The sequence below is a fragment of the Sebastes umbrosus genome, chromosome 11 (assembly GCF_015220745.1).
Source record: "Sebastes umbrosus isolate fSebUmb1 chromosome 11, fSebUmb1.pri, whole genome shotgun sequence".
Taxonomy (NCBI): Eukaryota; Metazoa; Chordata; class Actinopteri; order Perciformes; family Sebastidae; genus Sebastes; species Sebastes umbrosus.
In genome coordinates, this window is record NC_051279.1 from 6,472,063 (window position 1) to 6,495,769 (window position 23,707).

Here is a 23,707-nt window from a genome sequence, read left to right on the forward strand (position 1 = left end):
AACTCCACTTTTAAGTACATAAATTACATTAATATCTCATACCATGAATGTATCAACAGCTCAACAAATATATTTTTTTGTGTTTAATTTGTCAATACGGTGAGTACCACAAACAGAAACCCATACCTCCATGGTATTGGAGTCGTGTCTTAGCGGGAGATATGTCAAAACCTGAACAAATTAACTTATATTATTTATATTCTTTTTCAGACTTTTTTTGTCTGATATTTTTCAGATATTTTTTTTCGAACATTTTTTTCAGACATTTTTCAGATTTTTTTTTCAGACTTTTTTTGTCCGACATTTTTCAGACTTTTTTTGTACGACATTTTTCAGACTTTTTTTTCAGACTTTTTTTGTACGACATTTTTCAGACTTTCTTTTTCAGACTTTTTTTGTACGACATTTTTCAGATATTTTTTTCAGACTTTTTTTGTCCGACATTTTTCAGACTTTTTTTTCAGACTTTTTTTGTCCGACATTTTTCAGATATTTTTTTTAAGACATTTTTTCAGACTTTTTTTTTCAGACTTTTTTTGTACAACATTTTTCAGACTTTTTTTTTCAGACTTTTTTGTACGACATTTTTCAGACTTTTTTTGTACGACATTTTTCAGACTTTTTTTTCAGACTTTTTTTGTACGACATTTTTCAGATATTTCTTTCAGACTTTATTTGTCCGACATTTTTCAGATATTTTTTTTCAGACTTTTTTTGTCCGACATTTTTCAGATATTCTTTTTCAGACTTTTTTGTCCGACATTTTTCAGATATTTTTTTTCAGACTTTTTTTGTCCGACATTTTTCAGATATTTTTTTTCAGACTTTTTTTGTCTGACATTTTTCAGATATTTTTTTTTTGGACATTTTTTCAGACATTTTTCAGATATTTTTTTTCAGACTTTTTTTATCCGACATTTTTCAGATATTTTTTTTCAGACATTTTTTCAGACTTTTTTTGTCCGACATTTTTCAGATATTTTTTTTTCAGACTTTTTTGTCCGATATTTTTCATATCTTTTTTTTTGACATTTCTTAAGTTCTTTTTTTTCAGACATTTTTCAGACTTTTTTTTTCAGACTTTTTTTGTACGACATTTTTCAGACTTTTTTTTTCAGACTTTTTTTGTACGACATTTTTCAGACTTTTTTTGTACAACATTTTTCAGACTTTTTTTTCAGACTTTTTTTCAGACTTTTTTTTCAGACATTTTTTCAGACTTTTTTTTCAGACATTTTTCAGATATTTTTTTTCAGACTTTTTTTTTCAGACATTTTTCAGATCTATTTTATCAGATCTTTTTTTCAGACTTTTTTTGTCTGACATTTTTCAGATATTTTTTTTTCGGACATTTTTTCAGACATTTTTCAGATATTTTTTTTCAGACTTTTTTTATCCGACATTTTTCAGATATTTTTTTTCAGACATTTTTTCAGACTTTTTTTGTCCGACATTTTTCTGATATTTTTTTTTCAGACTTTTTTGTCCGATATTTTTCATATCTTTTTTTTTTGACATTTCTTAAGTTCTTTTTTTTCAGACATTTTTCAGACTTTTTTTTTCAGACTTTTTTTGTACGACATTTTTCAGACTTTTTTTTTCAGACTTTTTTTGTACGACATTTTTCAGACTTTTTTTGTACGTCATTTTTCAGACTTTTTTTTTCAGACTTTTTTTCAGACTTTTTTTTCAGACATTTTTTCAGACTTTTTTATTCAGACATTTTTCAGATATTTTTTTTCAGACTTTTTTTCAGACTTTTTTTTCAGACATTTTTTCAGACTTTTTTTTCAGACATTTTTCAGATATTTTTTTTCAGACTTTTTTTTTCGGACATTTTTCAGATCTATTTTATCAGATCTTTTTTTCAGACTTTTTTGTCTGACATTTTTCAGATATTATTTTTTCGGACATTTTTTCAGACATTTTTCAGATATTTTTTTTCAGACTTTTTTTATCCGACATTTTTCAGATATTTTTTTTCAGACATTTTTTCAGACTTTTTTTGTCCGACATTTTTCAGATATTTTTTTTTCATACTTTTTTGTCCGATATTTTTCATATCTTTTTTTTTGACATTTCTTAAGTTCTTTTTTGTCAGACTTTTTTTTTCAGACTTTTTTGTACGACATTTTTCAGACTTTTTTTTCAGACTTTTTTTGTACGACATTTTTCAGACTTTTTTTGTACGACATTTTTCAGACTTTTTTTTCAGACTTTTTTTCAGACTTTTTTTTCAGACATTTTTCAGATATTTTTTTTCAGACTTTTTTTCAGACTTTTTTTTCAGACATTTTTTCAGACTTTTTTTTCAGACATTTTTCAGATATTTTTTTTCAGACTTTTTTTTTCAGACATTTTTCAGATATTTTTTTTCAGACTTTTTTTGTACGACATTTTTCAGATATTTTTTTCAGACTTTTTTTGTCCGACATTTTTCAGATATTTTTTTTAAGACATTTTTTTCAGACATTTTTCAGATATTTTTTTTCAGACTTTTTTTGTCCGACATTTTTCAGACTTTTTTTTGTACGATATTTTTCAGACTTTTTTTTTCAGACTTTTTTTGTACGACATTTTTCAGATATTTTTTTCAGACTTTTTTTGTACGACATTTTTCAGATATTTTTTTTCAGACTTTTTTCAGATATTTTTTTTTCGGACATTTTTTCAGACATTTTTCAGATATTTTTTTTCAGACTTTTTTGTCCGATATTTTTCATATCTTTTTTTTTTGACATTTCTTAAGTTCTTTTTTTTCAGACTTTTTTTGTACGACATTTTTAAGACTTTTTTTTTCAGACTTTTTTTGTACGACATTTTTCAGACTTTTTGTACGACATTTTTCAGACTTCTTTTTTCAGACTTTTTTTCAGACATTTTTTTCAGACATTTTTTCAGACTTTTTTTTCAGACATTTTTCAGATATTTTTTTTCAGACTTTTTTTTTCAGACATTTTTCAGATCTATTTTATCAGATCTTTTTTTCAGACTTTTTTTGTCCGACATTTTTCAGATATTTTTTTTCAGACTTTTTTTGTACGACATTTTTCAGATATTTTTTTCAGACTTTTTTTGTCCGACATTTTTCAGATATTTTTTTTAAGACATTTTTTTCAGACATTTTTCAGATATTTTTTTTCAGACTTTTTTTGTCCGACATTTTTCAGACTTTTTTTTGTACGATATTTTTCAGACTTTTTTTGTACGACATTTTTCAGATATTTTTTTCAGACTTTTTTTGTACGACATTTTTCAGATATTTTTTTCAGACTTTTTTTGTCCGACATTTTTCAGACTTTTTTTTCAGACTTTCTTTCAGACTTTTTTTGTCCGACATTTTTCAGATATTTTTTTTCAGACTTTTTTTGTACGACATTTTTCAGACTTTTTTTTCAGACTTTTTTTTCAGACTTTTTTTGTCCGACATTTTTCAGATATTTTTTTTCAGAATTTTTTTGTACGACATTTTTCAGACTTTTTTTTCAGACCTTTTTTGTCTGACATTTTTCGATATTTTTTTCAGACTTTTTTTGTACGACATTTTTCAGATATTTTTTTCAGACTTTTTTTGTCCGACATTTTTCAGACTTTTTTTTCAGACTTTTTTTTCAGACTTTTTTTTCAGACTTTTTTTTCAGACTTTTTTTGTCCGACATTTTTCAGATATTTTTTTCAGACTTTTTTTGTCCGACATTTTTCAGACTTTTTTTTCAGACTTTTTTTTCAGACTTTTTTTGTCCGACATTTTTCAGATATTTTTTTCAGACTTTTTTTGTCCGACATTTTTCAGACTTTTTTTTCAGACTTTTTTTGTCCGACATTTTTCAGATATTTTTTTGAAGACATTTTTTCAGACTTTTTTTTTCAGACTTTTTTTGTACGACATTTTTCAGACTTTTTTTTCAGACTTTTTTTGTACGACATTTTTCAGACTTTTTTTTCAGACTTTTTTTGTACGACATTTTTCAGATATTTTTTTCAGACTTTTTTTGTCCGACATTTTTCAGATATTTTTTTTAAGACATTTTTTCAGACTTTTTTTGTCTGATATTTTTCAGATCTTTTTTTGTCCGACTTTTTTTGTCCGACCTATATGTTGGATGACCCTGATGAAAGCCACAAGCCAAAACTCCTCAGTCTGACGATAAAGTTGTTCTGTATGCTACAAGTGTTGCTGGAGTATTCCCCTCCTTTGTTCACCTTGGAAGCAGGTTCTGTTGTATCTGAAGTCCCTACTCTGCTTCTACAAAACCGTAACAAATGAAACCAAAACTATCCACATGGCTCAATGTTTCTATTATTTTTGTAATTTGGGCGAACCAACCCTTTAACAAAGCAACAAGCTCTGTGGTTAAACCTCTGCTGTGCACACATACACACACTCACCATGACTGTTGCAGCGCGAGGTCTCCACCAGCCTGTTGTCCTGGTCGTAGCACACCATGGCCTGGTAGCGGTAGCCCTGTCCACACTCCTTGATGTCTCCCTGGACCTTCATCCCCAGGATGCTCTCCACTCTGGCTCCCTCGGGCAGGATGCAGTCTGACCAGTTCCCCACTGGCTGGGCGTTGTATTTGTCACAGGGGCAGTACTGGGTCTCACTCAAAGGGTACATCTGCGTGTTCTTGCACTTGTCTTTCTTTTTGCTCCTCCCTGATGAGAGCAGAGGGACAGAGATGAGCAGAGTAGCTTTGGGAGAGGTGACTCCGCATGTCTACTGGTGTTGGTGGATTTCTGTCTCTGTTAGGCTGAAGTGGCTTTGAGTCTCATCATATTAAAGGCTACTGTAAAGGCCTTTGGGATGGTTTGGGATAGTGTATTCACTGGATGACACAGGAGTTGCTGTCCCCCCCATTTGTGTGGGATGACAGGAACTCCTGATGATAAATTGCACTGGCAAAATTGTTTCAAGCAGAGTGCTCTTTTATTGGAACAGCTTGACGTCTTTTTTTAAATCCTCAGACGTGTCGTTATTATTGTTAATCATAGATCACCGTGCAAACTTTTTGGCTGGACCGCAGAGGGCCAGCCCTACAAACACAAAAATCTGTCACTGAGTGATGAACACGATTGGTCGGCCAAGTGTTGGAGTGATCCAACTTTAAGGAAACTGGATTTGTGTTGTCTTGGAATAGTTAAGGACTACGCAAAGATTACCACAATTAAAGTGATAAAAGTGATTACTAAGATTAAAGGTTTGGGTGTTTTGAAGTGGGGTTGTATGAGATACTTATCGATGGTGGGTGTATTACCTACAGTAGATGTCGGCGTGCCCCCAGCATCGAGGAACAGACAGGAGTACTAACACAGGAGCAAAGCAATGTATTGCTATGGACGGGGACGGCATGAAAATGTATTTTAGCCGCCTAAAAGAAAGGCTCACCTAAAAAAAATTGATATCCGTTTAAGTGTACGCTATATTTAGAATATTTCCAGCGCTTTATCTTGCCGACAGACAGCCCTTTCCTTCTCCTTTCCGGCGAGGAACTGAACTGAAAGTGAAACTTATCTATGCTCTCTCCAAAGCCAGCAGACTCAGATGACAAAAACATTATAGATACGTTTTCACTTCACTTTCAGTTCAGTTCGCCGTGGGAAAATATTCGAAATATAGCGTACACTTAAAACGATAACATTTTTTTTAGGTGAGCCTTTCTTTAAGGTGGCTAAAATAGGTTTTCTGCCGTCGCCGTCCACAGCACTGTATTGCTTTGCTCCGGTGTCGGTGCTCCTGTCGGTTTCTCCAAAATGGGGGCACACGACCGTCATCTACTGTAGGTAATGCACCTACTATGGATAAGTACCTCATACAACTCCACTTCAAAACATCCAGACTATCCCTTTAAGAAGAGGATACAGACGACACTGGTATACTTGTTTTAATTAGTTAAAGGGTATGTGTGGAACATCTAACATAGCTGTAGGATTCTGGATAAAACTACAAAATCCACCCCCTCTCCTTCTCGATTCAAAGTGAACGAAACAAAATCTTCAGAGAGTGTTTATATGTATTACACGACCTCTTTGCTCTTTTACACTTGGGTGAGCGAGTCAAAAGATTTCACATCAGGGGAAAATAAAAGCTTTTCAAAGCTCAGTTCTCAGTTTAAAGTTGACTCCCTCCCCCCCCTCCAGTAACCTCTTGTAGAGGTGCCTTAATGCATTGCAGCACTCATTTCATGTCATTTTGCTTTTACGACTGTGATGCACAGGGCAACTGTCTGGGGACGCCGTGATGGATAACAACGGCTGAGGAGTTATTTCAGATTTGTTGCTTTAATCCCACTGGAGCATTTAAGTGGCGAGAACCACCTGAATAGATTTATGACCTTGTGTTTAACTTTACTGCTCGTGTCTTGGAGCGTTGCCCACCAACATTACCCCTTAAACTCCCCAACACTGTAACTACAGTGCAAATAAGCTGAAAGTGGTAAAAAAAAAACAGCCCATTGTTGCTGCGCCACTCTCTGTTCTCACCTATCAACGCCCTCTTTCTGGTGCGGACCCCCACACAGTCGGCCGTGCAGGACGAGAACTTGGACCAGTTGGTCAGCTGGCAGTCATCCTGGCAGGGGAGCTGACAGTGCTGAGTGATGGCGGGCATGGCCTTGGCGAATTTCAGACACTCGCTGATGTCGGCCTGCGTCCCGTCCAGCTGGCGACAGGACACAGCTGGAAGAATTAGAGGAAGACGGGTCAAAAAGGCTTCATTAGGACATAAAGTGGTTTAATCTTTTAATGTTTCAACTGATTGATTGGTTGTCATAGCAGATATTGAAAAATGCGAGACAAAGAGGTATGGTAATAAAAGTGGAAATGAGTGAACTACAGAAGCACTGGCCATACTGTAAATATAACTTTGAGGTACTTGTACTTAACTTCTATATTACTATTCTATGCCACTTTATACTTACTCCAATACAATTTAATATATTATTTATATTATATTATTTTATATGGACTGTCTTAGACCATAGAAATAATATGTATGAGTTTTGGAAATGGGTGCAGTTCCCCTTTTAATGAGAAGATTGATACCACTTTCTTATTCATCTGATAAATACAGCATGAGGTTCAAACCAGCAGCCAGTTAGCTTCGGTCAGAAGGTCCACTAATTTAATAGTCCAGCACATAACCTCCTATAAAACCACAAACGAGATAGAACATTACAGTGTGCATTAGGTAAATTAGTACATTAGGAACAGTGAGTAGGTTCTGGCAGTATCTACTGTAGCAGTGAGGTTGAGATTGCAACCAACTGAAGCCTCACCCGGCCAACGCGAAAACACGAATGTCCCTCTCTAGAGCCATTTGGAGCAGAGCCAGTGTGTAGAGTGTGTGTGTACAAGGGAAGTGAATGATGAAGCAAGAGAGAGAGCGACGGCATCCGCAGCGAGTAACATTATCAACTCCGGCCCAAGCCGTTCTGGGCTACTGAAGACACATAGTGGTGCAATGCGGCAGACTCTGTGGAGAGGACCCGCTCCCTATGTAGATATAAACGTCTCATTCTAAGGTAACGGAAACAAAACAATTCTTATTTTCAGGTGATTCTACACAAAAGAAAATGTAGTTATTAAAATTATATTCCATTTCTGCCAATAGATCCCCCTAAATGTTACACACTGGTCGTTTAAGGTGCTGGAAGGTGGATTTCTTCCCTTTGGACAGAGCCAGGCTAGCTGTTTCCCTCCATTTCCAGTCTTTATGCTAAGCTAAGCTAAGCAGCTGCTGTCTGTATCTTCATTTTGTTGTATCAATCTTCTCATCTAGCTCCCAGTAAAAAAGCAAATAAGTGCTTTTCCCAAAATGTCGAACTATTTCTTTAATAATTAAAAAAAAAAATTCTAATGTCGGTCTGTTTTGCAATGGAGTATTTCTACATTGTGGTATTGCTACTTTTAAAAGGGCACTCCAGTGATTCCGTATTGCACTTCCATACATTTAAGTGATTGCACTCAGACTAGATAAAGCTGACATAACTGTTTTAAAAGGCTGTATAGTACTCCCTGTTACTAGTAAAATCACTTCGATGTGTAAAATTACTGCTAGTGCCCCTTTAAGTACAGTAAGAGATCCATCTACATCTACCCCCACTGGTGAGCAACATAACATCAAATAGAGCAACTAAAGAGTCAATGAAAAATAGATCAGAACAGTATAATTCAGATCACGTCTCACGGGGAGTTAAATAACAATTATAAGTGCAGCAGACACAAAAGCATCTCTACCTCAATTGGTTTGAAGCCCAGAAGTCAATTTATGTTGGCTTGCATCATCCCACCCTTTGTTCTTTCAATAAAGGATATTACTTGTGTTGCTGCAATATTTCATTTTCTTGTGATGCAGACGTTCTGCAGGGCTGTACCTTCATACAGAAATCAATCCCTGAGCACATTTTCGTTGAACCCCCCGTGGGCACTTCTATTAGTTTGGAAAGCCTCCGTCTGGTGGTGTGTTAGGTCAGGTCTTATCTTGAGAATGTGTGTGCGTGTGTGTGTGGAAGAGAGAGAGAAAGAGAAGCACATGCTTTCAGTTGTTCTGTGTGTTTAATAGTGCTACAACAGTGTTTTTTCCCCTCAAAGGAAAGCCTCTGACCAGGTAAACAACACAATACGCTGTCAGAAAAACCACATAGACCAGAAAGGGCAGTGTGTCTCATTTGGTTTAAGTCAATGACAAAATGAAAGTGTCAGAGGGCTAAAAAACATGTTCAGAAGGGTCTATACATGAGGTGTCATATGATATCAAGTCAGTGAAAAGCTGCACAGGATCTGGAAGAGTGTGGTGTTGAGTATGTCTAAAGTGGACCTTAAAGCATTGTCATGAATAAATTGATTCTTCCATCCATTAATGTAAGCTAGCGAGGACGAAACAGAAATATAAGCACTAATAACGGCCTTCTATAGGAGCTGGAACATAATGAAATTGATCATTCTGCGTGACCCCCTGAAATTGAATTTTTATGAAAGCCTCCCAGGACTACATGGCACATCCATCCTCTATGAAAAGGCAAGAGGAAATATGCTTTTAAAGCCACACTCCTTTAAAGTACTTGTCACTTGTGCGTGAAGCATATATGAACAGGAGGAGTTTGGGCTGTCGTATGCTATGGGCAAGGTACAGCATCTTCTCCTAAATTTCAACAAGAGACATTCGATTAAAATTGCATGACAAGAGCCTGAGGTGGAAAAAAAGGCAGCAGTGAAACAACCCACATTGTCAAACGAGTCTCAAGAGGCACATGACGAGTTGTGACACATTTCCTTCCCAAACTCAGGAGGATTACAAAAATAAAGTAAAAACAACCAGAAAAAAAAAAAGAAAAGAAGTCTCTTGTTGATGTTTTTAGGAGTGTCAGCCTTAGTTTGTGTTGCGTCTTGTAAGTGGGAGGATTAGATGTGTGCTCTGAGTAAATTGGCCTTTTCTCTAAACCTTGGCACATCCATCTGTTGCCTCGTGGCCGAGCTCCAGATGCACCGAAATGAGCAAAAATTTAATTCACGGTAATTAGGAACGGTTCACTGAAGATGCAGAAAGAAAAGGGAGATGGAGAGATCGGTTTTCTTTACCTCTTGTTTGGAGTCCTGGTCCACAGGTCTCCTGGGCACCGGGACGGTCCTGTCTGAGAAACCATGGGACCAGTTGGCACTTCCTCCATTTGTGGGTTTTCCACCTGGAATAAATCAGGACAGTATAGCCATGTCATTGCAACCATAGTGTTCACTATTAGACCAGCATTGCACCATGTGAGACAGACATATGTAAGTTTTGTATAGAGCAGGGGTCAGCAACCTTTACTATCAAAAGAGCCATTTTAGGCAAAAAAAAAAAGAAGATATATCTGTCTGGAGCTGCAAAACATTTGGGCATTGTGTTGAAGGTAACACAGTTTATAGTCTAAGTATATAGTATATAAGTCTAATGCAGTGAGGGACAAAGAGACAATGTACTACGGAGTACTAGGACCACATTGAGGAAAAAACATCTGAGATTTACAGAATAAAGTCAAAATATTATGAGAAAAAAGTCATAACTTTACGAGAAAAAAAGTTGTAATATTACGAGAATAAAGTCATAACTTTACGAGAATAAAGTCATGACTTTACGAGAATAAAGTCATAACTTTACGAGAATAAAGTCATGACTTTACGAGAATAAAGTCATAATATTATGAGAATAAAGTCATAACTTCACGAGAATAAAGTCATGACTTTACGAGAATAAAGTCATAATATTATGAGAATAAAGTCACAATATTACGAGAATAAAGTCATAACTTTTAATGAGAATAAAGTCATAATATTATGAGAATAAAGTCGAAACTTTACCAGAAAAAAAAGTAGTAATATTATGAGAATAAAGTCATAATATTATGAGAATAAAGTCATAACTTCACGAGAAAAAAGTCATAACTTAAAATCAATATCGACCCTCTGATACAAGCTGTTAAAAAACATGAAATCTGAAATCAGCCTCTTTAGATCACTGTAGTGCTTTCACCTGAATCCTGGACAGATTTTGGGGACCTCACAGTCCCTCTCCTCCTCCAGCACCTCTGGACACTCCTGTCCTCCGTTGGACGGCGTCTGGATGACAAGACGCTTCCTTGATTGCTTTCTCTTCACAGCGTTACCAGCTGAACAGACACACACAATTATTGAATTAAAATAAGAAACGTCTGCATGGGAAACTGATGAGAAACATGTCAAAATGATAAGCTAGGCTGCTTTGTTCACAGTCCTTGAAGAATGGACTTGGAGACTACTATTGCCAAATTTAATTGGACAGCTATCGTAGACAACAAGCACATCTGATTACTTTGGATATCAAGCCAACAACGATGATGTAGAAGAATCCCATTAGGCCTTGGAATTGACTCAGATTAAATTTATGGTGTTTACATGTTTGGATTTGACCTCAAGTAGTTAATTAAGATGAGACGAGCCTCTGGATAGCCCCGAACGCTGCTTTAAAGTTTTTTATGTGGGTGGTGTGAAATTCTCTGCACAAGGTGAAGATATCAATAGCATCAAATTAAAATGCAAAGCCACTGCTGGTGCTGCACGCTCAGAGGGAAGAGATTTATGCCGCCGTGTCACGCCAAGAGGTCATCAAAATATGGACGGTAATGATCTTCAGATGTAAATCAATTTAATGCATTTGCCTCTGCTAAACAGTTTGCGCAATGGCTGCCTGACAAAGGTGACCTCATCTGAACAATGTTTTTCTATCACAGCATGAAAACAACAACAACTCGATGACACTTGCTGACACTTGTCGCCACGGGCGAGTCGGCTTGCCAGGCACACTAAAAGAGGTCGGCCCAAAGGTTGTCTAACACGCCAATCTGTCAAATTAATTACGTGTAACGAGACGTGAGTGCAAGTGTTTATGTGGCAGTTAATGGGTCCCACCTCTGTAGTTTCTCCACACAGTCAATTTGAACTAGCGTCTGTGTATACTTCTAGGCTGGGGCAGACTCATAGCAATACATGTTTAATTGATTATAGTTTTTATTATCAAATCATAGTTCATTATAGCCTTAAAGTATACAATGCCAAATATTGTGTTAGAAATCCTTGCCATAAATACTATTAATGCAAAACCGCTGCACTAGGGCTGTGTGTTGGCAAGACTGGGGTTACAACTCAATATAGTGCAATATACTGCAACACTGTAAGCAAGGGGATATATTGCAATTTTTAAAATGTAATTTTACGAAAACTGACATAGTATAAAGAACATCCCACCATATGCATAACATCTGAGTAATAGAAGTTTACTTTTTTACTAGGATTAGGATCTGCGTTTGCATTTATCACAGTCCCTATAGCACCCAACATCATAGCACTACTTTGAGAGGGCACATACACTGAGAGGGTGCATTTGCAAATGAAATAAAGTATTGATCTTTGCATGAAAATTATTAACAAAAAAATCAATAGTGTTTTTGAGAATCAATACAGTATCACAAAACATAACATTGTGACACTCAATATTTTCTTACACCCCTACAGTGTACCACAGCCTGACTGAAAACTACATTAAATTAAACTAAATTGAAACACAATTGGCCAGTAAATTTTCCTTTTCAGTAATCTGCATGAGGCAGTGTTACATCGCATCAGCCGGGTCTTATCTCCTTTCAGGAGACGCAGTTTCTTTTCACTGTACCTGCGTCACATGTAACCGGACACGGTGTCCAGTCGCTGAACGGGGTCATGATGCAGTCTTTCTTGCAGGGCAGCTGACATGGTCGCACCGTGGTGGGGCGAGGGCCGTCTGGACACCTAGGCAACAAAAACACACCCAGCGGGGCTGTAAAGTAACACTGCTGGGAACTCTTTACACATTCACCAAAACACAACAGCGAGCGGTCTGAGACCCTCAAACTGAATTATGTTGATACGCAGCAGTAGATTGTTGCTCAGCGGAGACACTCACCACTCTGACTACGCTGTTATTATGACTCATCACCCATGGTAAAAGATTGCTTAGGGAAAGTATCACACTAGAATAAAAGTGCTCTTTTTAAATCACCGGGTGCTGAACAAAAAACACTGATTACACCCCGCAGACCTTTTGGCCTCAAAATTGTCAAAGGAAGAGATAAACCTAAATACATGGTTGGCTTTTCTGGTCATTTTAAAGCTGCACTTCTTTTTCTGGTTTCTTCATCCAAAATCACAACCTAGAGTAGCAGGGAGATCCTGTACTGCTGCTCTGTATGCCCAGATTAAATTCTGGTGTTGGTTACAGGCGCTTTACCACCTACAGGAAGCAACAATTTAAGTACAGCGTGTGCTGTGGAGCAAGATGTGCTGGCAACTGCACGATGAACACGATGTAGTCAGAGAAAATAAACACACACAAGTGTCTGTGTAAGCCACTGCACACTGAGAACATCAAAAATATATGATCAAGGATCGTTTATTACTGTAATTTTTATTATAGCAGCTGTAATTTTTATATGAAAGCAGGGTTAGTAAACAGTGAAAATGTTACAGTGATTACTTCTTTTTAAAATCTATTTATATAACTGTTACTTATTCAATCTCTCATTCAAACTCTCAAACCAGAGTTGGTGATTGTTGGAACAGTGGAACGACTAACCAAGACGGTTTTGATGAGTTTTATTTTGTTTCCGTCAAGTTTGAATGAGGTGCGTTTCCATGATCAGCGGGTAAAATTGTGGTTTCTGTCAATGGAGTCTGGTGCCTTTGAGGATTAGGGCTGTCCCGAATATAATTTTTTGGGCTTTGAAGCTTCGGTGAGTAATATTTGAAGGTATTTGAAGCTTTGCGGTGCAGCGCGGTGCAGCGCGGTGCAGCGCGGTGCAGCGCGGCGCAGCAGGCTGACATGTTCTCCTCTCTGTCTGTCTCCATCTCCCCTGTTTCAGTCCCGCTGCTGCACTACTGTACACACACGCACCTCTACACACAACAAACAGCGATATCCATCTGAGAATAACTAATGATAATTCATGTTGAATAATGAATAATGTTGTGGGATTATTATATTATTGGTGATTGTTGGAACTGCAGAAAGACTAACAAAGACCGTTTTTTTATTTTATTTTGTTTCTGTCGAGTTGACTGGAGTCTGGTGGCTTTGAGGAGAGCATACTAAGTGTATGTTTTGTACGTTAATAAATTATAATAATTGTCCAAATCCCTGTTAATTTTATTTAATTAAATTTTCACTTCAACACGCATTATAAAGCATCACGATGGAAAAGCGTTGAAAATTAGCATGTCCACAAGGTAGTCATGTTTTCATCACTGCCGATCGGAACTGGAGCCAATAAATACTTGTGACTAGTGCAGAGTCATTTGTCGCGGGCAATGAATGCCGACTGTAACGTTTCCCACTGAAAAGGTTTAAGTAGGCTCTCTAGCACCTTTTGTTAACCTTAGGTACAGCAGTATATTGTAACCAAGCGGGTTGGTAAACAGGAGTTTTGGATTTCTGGTTACTGAACTTTCAGAACATGTTTTGGAGCTCTGGCGCAGCTTTAAGTGAAATATGGATGGTTCACCCAAACTGTAAAACATCAACCAGGCCCCGGTGACTTTAATATATATGTACCGAAGGCATAGTGACTCCTAGAGATATAAACCATGTTTTAAGGCTTTAATAAATATCACTGTAGAGGTTTGGCACACCGACCATCTGGGTATTGCTTGAATACAGAATGCAATTATTCTAGGCACAATCTAGGGCAATAAAAACTGATGAAAACCTTCGTAATCACATCCAGTTTACGACTGATGTATGCCATCTGGCTCACAGTGCTTGGAAGATATAGAGAGGAGGTGGTCATATCCCCAACAGAACAATGTAGGCGTCACAGGAAATGTTAAGCAAGTATGCATGAGGATGTCTCACATTTATTTCTCTCCGCTGGGTAAAGCCAGTAGACTAGAAGACCAGCTAGGACAGGAACTCCCTTGTTTTAACTGGATTCTGCTATCAGTGAGTGATAATCCTATTGATGGCACAGAAGAGCGGGTCAAGCCGGGGTTTTCAGAACACGGGTGATCATGGTTAATCTTCATCATTTAAGCACCTAAGGTTCCCCGTGCATACCACCAGGCGAAGATAAATAGGTCGAGATAGACCTGCTGGAAGACATCTTGTAATCTGATCTCTGCAACACTGCGTCGCCGGTATCGCAGCGGGATGTTGCCGCTCTGTTTCCTCATCCTATGTGGCTGACACACACCGATCATCTGGGTCAGGTTTAACGTTGCTAAGAAGGAGCGCTCTCCTCTGGGCGTCCCATACTCGTTAGCATGGTGTTATCAGGGAAGTGATAGGGAGCCTCACAGGGAAAATGTAATAATGTAACAGCGACACGAGGAGAGATTTATTTTTAATACCAATAGACAGAGCTAAATCCCTCTCGAGCGGAACAAATCCTCTGGTGTCTTCATACAAGTGAATGGTCCCCAGGAAAAAAAAACAGCTGCCGGATGTAGCAAGGAGAGGACAAATTTACATTTCCAGCCTTCAGCTGATGCTCACCTCCGTAAAGACGTGAATGAACAGGTGTCTAGCTCGAGGACACTTCAACAGGACGCAAGGCTGTTAAGATCCAACCCATGAACCTGAGACTGCAGCACAATCTCTACACTACACCCCGGCACTAACCAGGATTTTTATCATTGTATATATAAACCTATTTTAACTCTGCAGCGTCTACAGTCTGTAGGGATCACGGAGCTCTTTATCAAGGGAAACTTGGCAGAGAATGCGGCGCGAAGACAAAAATAAACAGCGCAGAGAAATCTGCAAGATCTAAATACAATCAAAGTATATATAGAACAGATGGAAAAGCAATTTATTTTATAAGCAATCCAATAAGCAGGAGGCCGATATCAAACCTGCAGGTGCATGAACCAAATTATTTTAAGTCTCAAAACAAACATTGTCACAAGTCCATTCTTTCAACAGTTTGAATTCATATTCATCAGCCTCAAACTTATTTGCTTTGAGTTTCACAAGAGAGAGCAGAGTGTGTTGAATAACTCTCCGAATCAGATTTGTGATTGATTATTAGAATATTGAGGAAGTTTTATTGACGAGCAATAGGATCAAATCCATCTCAAATCAGACGCAAATAGGATACGCTGAGCAAATATCTCAACATTATTGCAGCTGATGGTGCTGGAACATTAAAATTTCATATCAAACAAATGTAGTGCAGAATTTTTTGGGTTAGCCATCAATGCGAGTCATCCCTAAGATCTTCTCCTCCAAAGTTTTTCTTAGTTGTTTTTTAAATGCAATATGACTTATATACGTTTTCTAAAACAACTACAGATGTTGTATTTCTTTTGCTTATTGATTCTTGATTCCTTGAAATTTCGCCTCAGGCACAGAAACATCTCTCTCTACACATCATGAGAGATCAGAGCAGCGAGGCAGTGCTATTATAGATGATGTGACTCCAAGAGCTCTTTGACAAAGAGGGGATTAAACCTTTGACCTTGTTATACTCCCTCTGCTACATAAAAATGGTAAATGTCGAATGAGGATGAGCTACAATTTACCACTCGTGTAAGATCTTGTAAGAACATGGCCAATAAAACAATATTCCTATTTAGATAAAACACCACAGTTATACAGCTTGACTTTGGCCTGTGATCCAGGCAGAACTCGCTCTGAATACCAAACTAAACCTTAGAGGGCTCATCTCTGAAGTCCAGACCGCCAGCCTTTTAGGTTTCACCTCTCCAGTGTTCCCTCTCGCATACACACAAACACAAGCAAATATTCTGTCAAAAATGTCCTTATCAGAAAAACAAAAGCATTGATTGTTGGTTTAAATGCCTAAAACAACCTGTGTTTGCTGAGAAGTGACTTCTCATGGTCAACTGAATTATGAGTCATCTCTCAGTAGTAAAGGTAGAAGTGGCATGACGTTGTTGTAGTGCCATAAATCTCTTAGGGAGGAGGTCAGGGTGGAAGATTGAGCGTATACAAACATATATGACTTTGACACAGAATACCACCTTTCATATCCAGTCTGCGATCTTTCCCTACCTTTAACCAAGAACGTTTTGTGTCTAACTCGACCACATCTTATTTTTATAAAGCGGTCGCTGTATCCTGACAGTAGTAACAGGTAACCTGAAAAAAAACATGTGCCTCTGTGTCCTCCGGTGTCCTCCGGTGCTCCTAACGGCATCTGCAAAATTTTACAGACTGAAGGAAAAAAAGCAGTCAGAGCTGATCTGGGATCTGCTGTCCATCTGCCGTCTATGAGAGCCGGCTGTCAATCACTCGCAAACTCCGACCAAACGGTCAAACAAGGCCGCGCTGATCAAATATGAATCATTTCTCTCCTCAAATGTTTTCTGAATCATCTTGTAGTGCACGGTTTAGCTGTAAAATGAGAAAGTTTGTGACCTGGCAGCCACGTTGAGACCTCTTGAAGGAACGCCAAGCACTGGTCACATGACCGGAGCACAGCCAATAGGAAAGCTTTCTCTCTGAAACACTTGAATTAAAATATGCTGAAAAGGTTATTATGGAATTTTTGCCCAATGATGGCAAAAATGTACTGCCTACTGCCACTTTAAGTCCGTTATTAAGTCCTGTTATTTTCAATTAATAAACATTGCAAAACTATGCCCCTTGTTATCTTTCTAACAGCTCAAATAAATCAGCCATAACGTGTGTTTTATCTCCTCACATCTCACTATAATAAATGCACTACATTCCTGTTTAAGGCAAAAAGCCGTAGCAAATCTACAATTAGTTCGAAGTTCTAATTGAATTTCTTTGTTACACTGGCTTTCTGTTATCTTTGGGATTCAATTCAAAATCTGTCTAATTACTTCATAATTTACTTACACAACTTGGCTCCACCATACAATATATATAATACCAGTGAGTCGCTGATCCTATATACTGTAGGTCCACTTGGTCTCTAAGGTCATGGGAACCAGGGCTCCTGGTTGAGCACTGCTCAAAGTTCAAGACTTGTGGTGACGGACCTTTTGCTGTCCTGGCTCTTAGATCATGAACCAGTTGGTGGTCAACAAACTGTTGAGATCAAAAAGAAGAAAGGCTGTTTGTGCCGCTACACGCATTGTCTATGTTTTTAGAATTTTACCATGAAAAAGCCATCTGATTAAAGACTTTTTTTTTTTTTTTTTTTTTTTACTTTTTTCCATAGTGCCTTGGACCTTTCTTCTTTTTTGAACGTTCCCTGCCAAAAGCACCTTCATTAAGCTTGTTTGAACTTCTGAACACTTCTGTGTTCAATCATCTCGAGACCAATTTAGTCTTAAAGCCGTTTCGCACCAAGCATGGATTTCAGTCTGGGAAATTTGCACTGAAAATGATAAAAACACATTTTGTGGGTTCTCATGAATGCCTGAACACCCATTCGTGCGGGGGGGGGGGGATATTCACAGATTTCCGCTTGGGGAAATATGTTTGACCAATGAAATCCTTTGATCGCCGTCATTCTGCATAATAATTAACCTGTCGTGGACAAATTAGCTTTTTTTAGTCCAATGGGACATTTTTCGGACTTTTGGTGTTTCGGAATAACTATGGCTCAGTCCCCTTCTCAACACCCAATAATGAACGACAAACACTACAACCTCAACAACCAAATAAAGGACAATATATGGCTTGAGATCACCTAGAAGCTCGGACACGATGAAGATTGTAAGCTGATATGCATTTGAACGGGGCTAGCCACCACAGCCAGTGTTAGCATCAAATTTGGGGTCGGATTAGTTTATGTATTGCGTTATTAACATTAGCCCCTTAGACATTCTCTGTCCTGATAGGTTTTGTTGTGTAGAGTGGACACAAGCTCTATTTAGGAGGAAACTCATTGGCCTCATTGACGAAAATGGAACACAGATAATTTGCACCGGACCTGATGTGCATAGTTGTCATTCCTGCACCGCATTTTCAAATCACGCTGGTGAGAAACGGCTTTAAAAAGGCATTTCATTGATGCCTCCTTGCCCCAATTTATTCTTGTTCCTTAAACATGTTTTGCTCATCTTTGATTTAAATATTTCAACTGTAAAGCACTTTGTAACCCTGTTTTTTGAAGTGCTATGTAAATAATGTTATACTTACTTACTAAAGTGATGCCAATGATATACACACAGCATGCATATTTATGAATGAGCTAGTTACTGTAGTTCTGTGATCATTTGATACTAAGGGGGGACAAACCCTTTTGTTCACTAGTGTTCAGGACTCTGTTCTGTCCTGGTTTTGAATCCTGGTCCTTTTTGTGTGGAGTAAATGGTGTGGATCAGGGTTTGGGTTAGGCTGTGCATGTTCTTCCTCTCTTTCTGTCTGTTTCCTTTACGCTGAAGACTCTAAATCAGCCATAAGTGTGAATGTGAAGTTTGGCTGTTTGTCTATGTGTTAGCCTGCTCACAGACTGGTGTGAGCTGCATGCTGGGATTGGCACAAAGCCTGCGAGCAGTTGGTGCAAAAAACTGATTGGGTGGTTGGTAACTTCCTGTTGGCAATTAAGTCTCCATATCTGACTAAATTCAGATTTTGGTGGACAGGGTGAACAGAAATGGGTGTTTTTTCTGTTCTTTTAATATAAAAATCAACATCAAGCTTGGTTTAGTTTCCCTATAATCCCCTTTTTATCCAACCTGTGTGTTTTAAGTGCTTTACATATAGGGCAAGGAGTTGACTCATAGCAGGTTTCCCTCTACAGAGAACCTCGTCTTTTGTTCCCCCTTTAGTCTAATTATATTGTAGCCCAACTAATGATGGGTATTATCCAAATTTAGATGATTAAAATTCAATTACATTCCAGTTTCTGGAAAAAAAAACAGGCCATGTTTGTTGGCGTATCACAATACCAGCCAGAATACCAACAACACAATGAAGTCTGTGTCCGTGGGGGTGTGAAGGCGAGCTGTAATGTTGTTATTTATGCATTTTTTATCATGTATACATTTTGCTGTTCGCACTGTTGTCCTCCTTTATTCCTCCTGTTGTCGTTTTGTCTCTAATATTGTCTTTGCTTGTCAGATTTGGTTGTTTGTTTGAGGACAAAAAATGTCTGTTTACAAGGCGCTTTGGGTATCTTATCCTAACTGCACCATTTTTCTATCCCACAATTTCCTCTTTCAACACTTCACTTGTGTGTTTATCGCCGTGGAAACGCACCACACCGAAATGAATGACGCCATCCGGTAATGGCATGTGGTTTTAACCGACTTGCTGGTTCCAGTCAGTGTCTCAATCTCATAATGATCTTTAAATGTCATGATTTGTAGCGAGGCGAGGACATGCACAACATGGCACCGGGAGCTTGTCCCAAAGCACAACATTAAGACGAGCAGCCAGGCTAATGCTTATGTTTCGCTTGCTGCTATTAGCGCGTTGAGTAATCTGTTCAGCGAGAGGCTGTGTTTTCGAAAAAATGAGCAGATGGTTGAGCAGGATGAAGAGAGAAGATTCAAAGCAAAGAACTGTCAGTAGTTTTTAAGAGAGTCTGTGTGTATACACACAATACAAAAACAAGGTCTGGTGGGAAAAGATAACACCTAATTAATTTCATTATCAAAATTATGGACTACAAAACAAGAACATCATTTGTTTAATTTAGCATAAAACAGCTGCAGTTCTTCAAGGAACCTTTCAGTGGTGTCTTTGGCCTCCTTCTCGAGGGCTTTAAGCTATCTATCACAGTCGAACACAAGAAATAAACACAGCCTCCATTAGAAAACACGGCAGGGAGATGATTGACTGGGCTTAATACTGTCGAACATCATAACCATGAATCATTCAGTTTCCTTTTTCACAAATTCCACAGCATCAATGTGATTATACAAACACACATTTGGTACCATTCAGCACACAGACTGTCAGAATCAATAAGCAGACGTTGTTGGGTCTTTTTTTTTTCCCTCACACCACAACAGCTTTCTCGATGGGATGATAGCAGCCCAAGCCTGAGGCACTGACATATTTGTCTCTGTTGTGTCTCCCGTTTCTATTGGGCTTTGACAGTTAGTGTTGTGTTTGTGTGTGTGTGCGCGTGTGTGTGTGTGTGTGTGAGAGACATGCACTCTGAGAGGTTCACTGCCTCAGGCTGCAGGAGGAAGACAGCTCAGATCCTTCGATGAATGAGACAGGGCACATCTGCATATGCGGGGTGCAGGCGGCCATGTTTGTTTGTTCTGCTGGGATCCCATGGGTGCACTGATCAAGACTACCTGCCAGTTGGATTTTGCCAGATGAAGACACGCAGCGAAGAAAAAACAAACAAAAAAAACATATCAAGTCACTCCTGGGTGCGGGCTAGGAAACACTGCCTCTGAGCAACAGATGGCCGGGAAGCCAGAGCTGTTGCATCTTTATGCTTTTGCTTTGGTCTAGAAAAGTACAAATCAAGGGCTTAAAAAAAACAACAAGTGCCATTGTGGTCTGCCAAATCTACAGGGGTAATGAAAAAAAAAAACGCTTTCATGAAAGCCCATAACCTTTACTCAACTACGGACAAGGTTAAGGTTAAAGGAAAACCTGAAAAAATGAGTAGAGATGCTTCCATACATGGCACAAGCGGATCACTGAATGGCTTGATGAGTATGAAAATTATATTTCATACACTATGGTCTTCACATTCAACACCTTCTCACTCCCAACTCATCAAATACCGACTCTTAGTCAGTGGCCCTACGCTTCAAACTATGACGCTCTAGGTACCCCTCTAGCGTCAGTTTTGGACGTGTCAGTTCCTTCTCGTAACATGCATAGTGTCTTTTCAAAATAAACTTCCAACGTAGGTTTACTTAGTTTTTAGGTTTGCAACAAAAGGACTTGGTTAGGCTTCAGAAAAGATCATGGTTTGGGTTAAAATAAGTATGTTTGTTATGTAAAATAAGTACACTTGTTAAGTAACTGGCGTTAGTAAAGTACGGAACTTAGGTAACAAAACTAAGGTCAAATAAGTCAACGTTGACTTGGTATCTGAGTTGGGAGTGAGAAGTCACATTCACCAGATCTCACGCCAGTTGAACAACTCTTTTGAGCAACGTATTAAACACTCTCCACCACCATCATCAAAACACCAAATGAGGGAATATCTTTTGAAAGAACGATGTTTAATCCCTCCAGTAGAGTTAAACAGAGTTAGAGAATCTCTGACGACGAGGAGGGACGTTCTGGAGGCTACTAGACGCTACTAGTATGTGTCTTATTAAAATTTGTCAATTGTTTTGCTGATTATTCTCTGATAACTGTTAAACTTTGACCCTAGTGCTATGTTCACACTATGAGCGACCAAACGGCCAAGCTTCCCCAGCTACATTGTCAGCGAGTCGTAGCGTGAACACAGCATATTGAAAAGTGCTCCTTACAGTTTCTCATACAGTAATTCAGGGAGATTATTACAAGGTGCTTGTTCTCTCTGTTCTACAGTCTGGGACCAAAAAATATTCAGCTTATGATCAAATGTAACAGCAAAGGGCAGACTATTCTTACATCTGAGGGGCTAAAATTAGGGAATATCTTTTTTTTCTTGAGGAATGCCTTAAATGATTGATTGACTCACAGAATAGTGGCAACTAATTGCATGTCTGGGGGGCTCTAGTAATCTTTGCTTCAATTCCTGTTTAACATTTTTACATTATTTGGGATCTTGATGTTTTTATCAGGATGGGGAACTTATAAATTTGTGTTGGTCTGAAAGTGTTTCGGGTGGGAAGAAGATTCATTTAGAGAGAGAAAAAATAGTAAAAAAAAATATTCATTTTGGGAACGGCTCTGTATATATTACAAATAGGTGTATTACAATAATAATACAATGCATCACAATAAGGTGTATTTATCATCCCTTCATATACTATATACCATTGATGTCACCCCCCTGACGGCTATTGTCAACTTCCGACTGTTAATCTTTACCAATGCAGTTTGTCAGTGTTTGATAAACACTATCATTGCATTTTCTTGTTGGTTAAAAATGTGACACAAACAGGAGCCTCCCGTGTTAAAGTCTGACGTTTTGTTGAGCTATTCATCCACCCTGACCTTCTCCCTACACGGACTTCACTGTTCTATAACAATGTCACCTGACGCTTTGGGGCAACGATTGATGCTGCCGTCCTTCGACAGTTTTATTAAACCAGATACCAACAAGATTTATTTTTCAACCTTTTATCCTTTGTAAATATCCACAACCTTGATGTTAGTGTCAACTTGTGACTTCTGTTCATCTTAATCACTGCAGTTTGCGTTTGTTGCATGTTGTCATATTTTCAAAACCGTTCCCCTTGACATATTAAATACGTTTTATTTATTTGTTTTTTTTTTCAACCAATGCTCATGCATGTTAAGTACAGATGATTTGGCCTCTTCCAGCTCTGTTAATTGTCTCATGTTGATTTGAAAACTTGCTGATTGCCAGACCTCTTTTATAGCTGACAAATGCGGCTAATTGGCAATCAAACTAATAGGACCCATCTTGGTGGCAGCGTTTGTCATTGCGAGCTGAAGAGTCAAAGTCATTTCCCCACGAGGTGTTCAAATGATTTTATGTCCTCTCTCTATGTGTGTGTGTGTGTGTGAGAGAGAGATAGTTCTGGGTAACAACTAAAACTTTTATGTGTTCACGGCTAAGATAAATGAATGAAATCTTGTACACACCGAGAGCTTCTTTCTGTCACAGTACAATGGAAGTCTACATGCTGGCTTACAGCCTGTTACAGGACCCCTGCCAGTGACAGTGGCCTGAGGAAAATCCACCGAAAGACTTTGAACAACATCTTTGAAGGGTTACAACAGTCACAGTACAGACAAAGGGACATAATAACGGATTCTGAGGCATAGTATACTGTTAGAGTCAGAATGAGGGAAGCTTCTTCAGCACCACGGACAGCACCGCTGCTCCATGAAGGCAGGTGAAAAGAAGCCTCGCAGTCTGTGGAGAGACTCCTGTTTGACAGCACTCAGAGTTACTGTCATTCTGTCCTATTGAAGGAAACTCAGGCTGTTTTTCTGGTGTCCAAACCATAGTGGACTATTTTTCTTTGCTGTGTTTGTTGGTTTATTTCTAGCAAATCAGAGCCTGTGAACAAAACTTCTCAGTGTCAGTGTATCTTATTTACAGAACACAAGTTTAATCGTTCTTTAAGAGTGTGGATTGGGAAATGAATGCCAGAAATTTGGGGTATTGAGATCCCGTTATTT

At 38.2% G+C, this 23,707-nt stretch overlaps 1 protein-coding gene across 3 annotated transcripts in view; it reads right to left on the minus strand.

The window, feature by feature from the left end:
• The window catches only part of LOC119496693 (thrombospondin type-1 domain-containing protein 7A), a 183,193-nt gene that overhangs the window by 55,517 nt on the left and 103,969 nt on the right, over window positions 1-23,707 (minus strand). For all 3 annotated transcript variants that reach the window (XM_037784190.1, XM_037784191.1, XM_037784189.1), the window contains 5 exons: window positions 12,182-12,297; window positions 10,508-10,643; window positions 9,577-9,680; window positions 6,481-6,675; window positions 4,390-4,656 (listed from right to left, as the gene is read on the minus strand). In XM_037784190.1, the coding sequence (XP_037640118.1) occupies window positions 4,390-4,656; window positions 6,481-6,675; window positions 9,577-9,680; window positions 10,508-10,643; window positions 12,182-12,297 (818 nt within the window). The remainder of the gene's footprint in view (window positions 1-4,389; window positions 4,657-6,480; window positions 6,676-9,576; window positions 9,681-10,507; window positions 10,644-12,181; window positions 12,298-23,707) is intronic.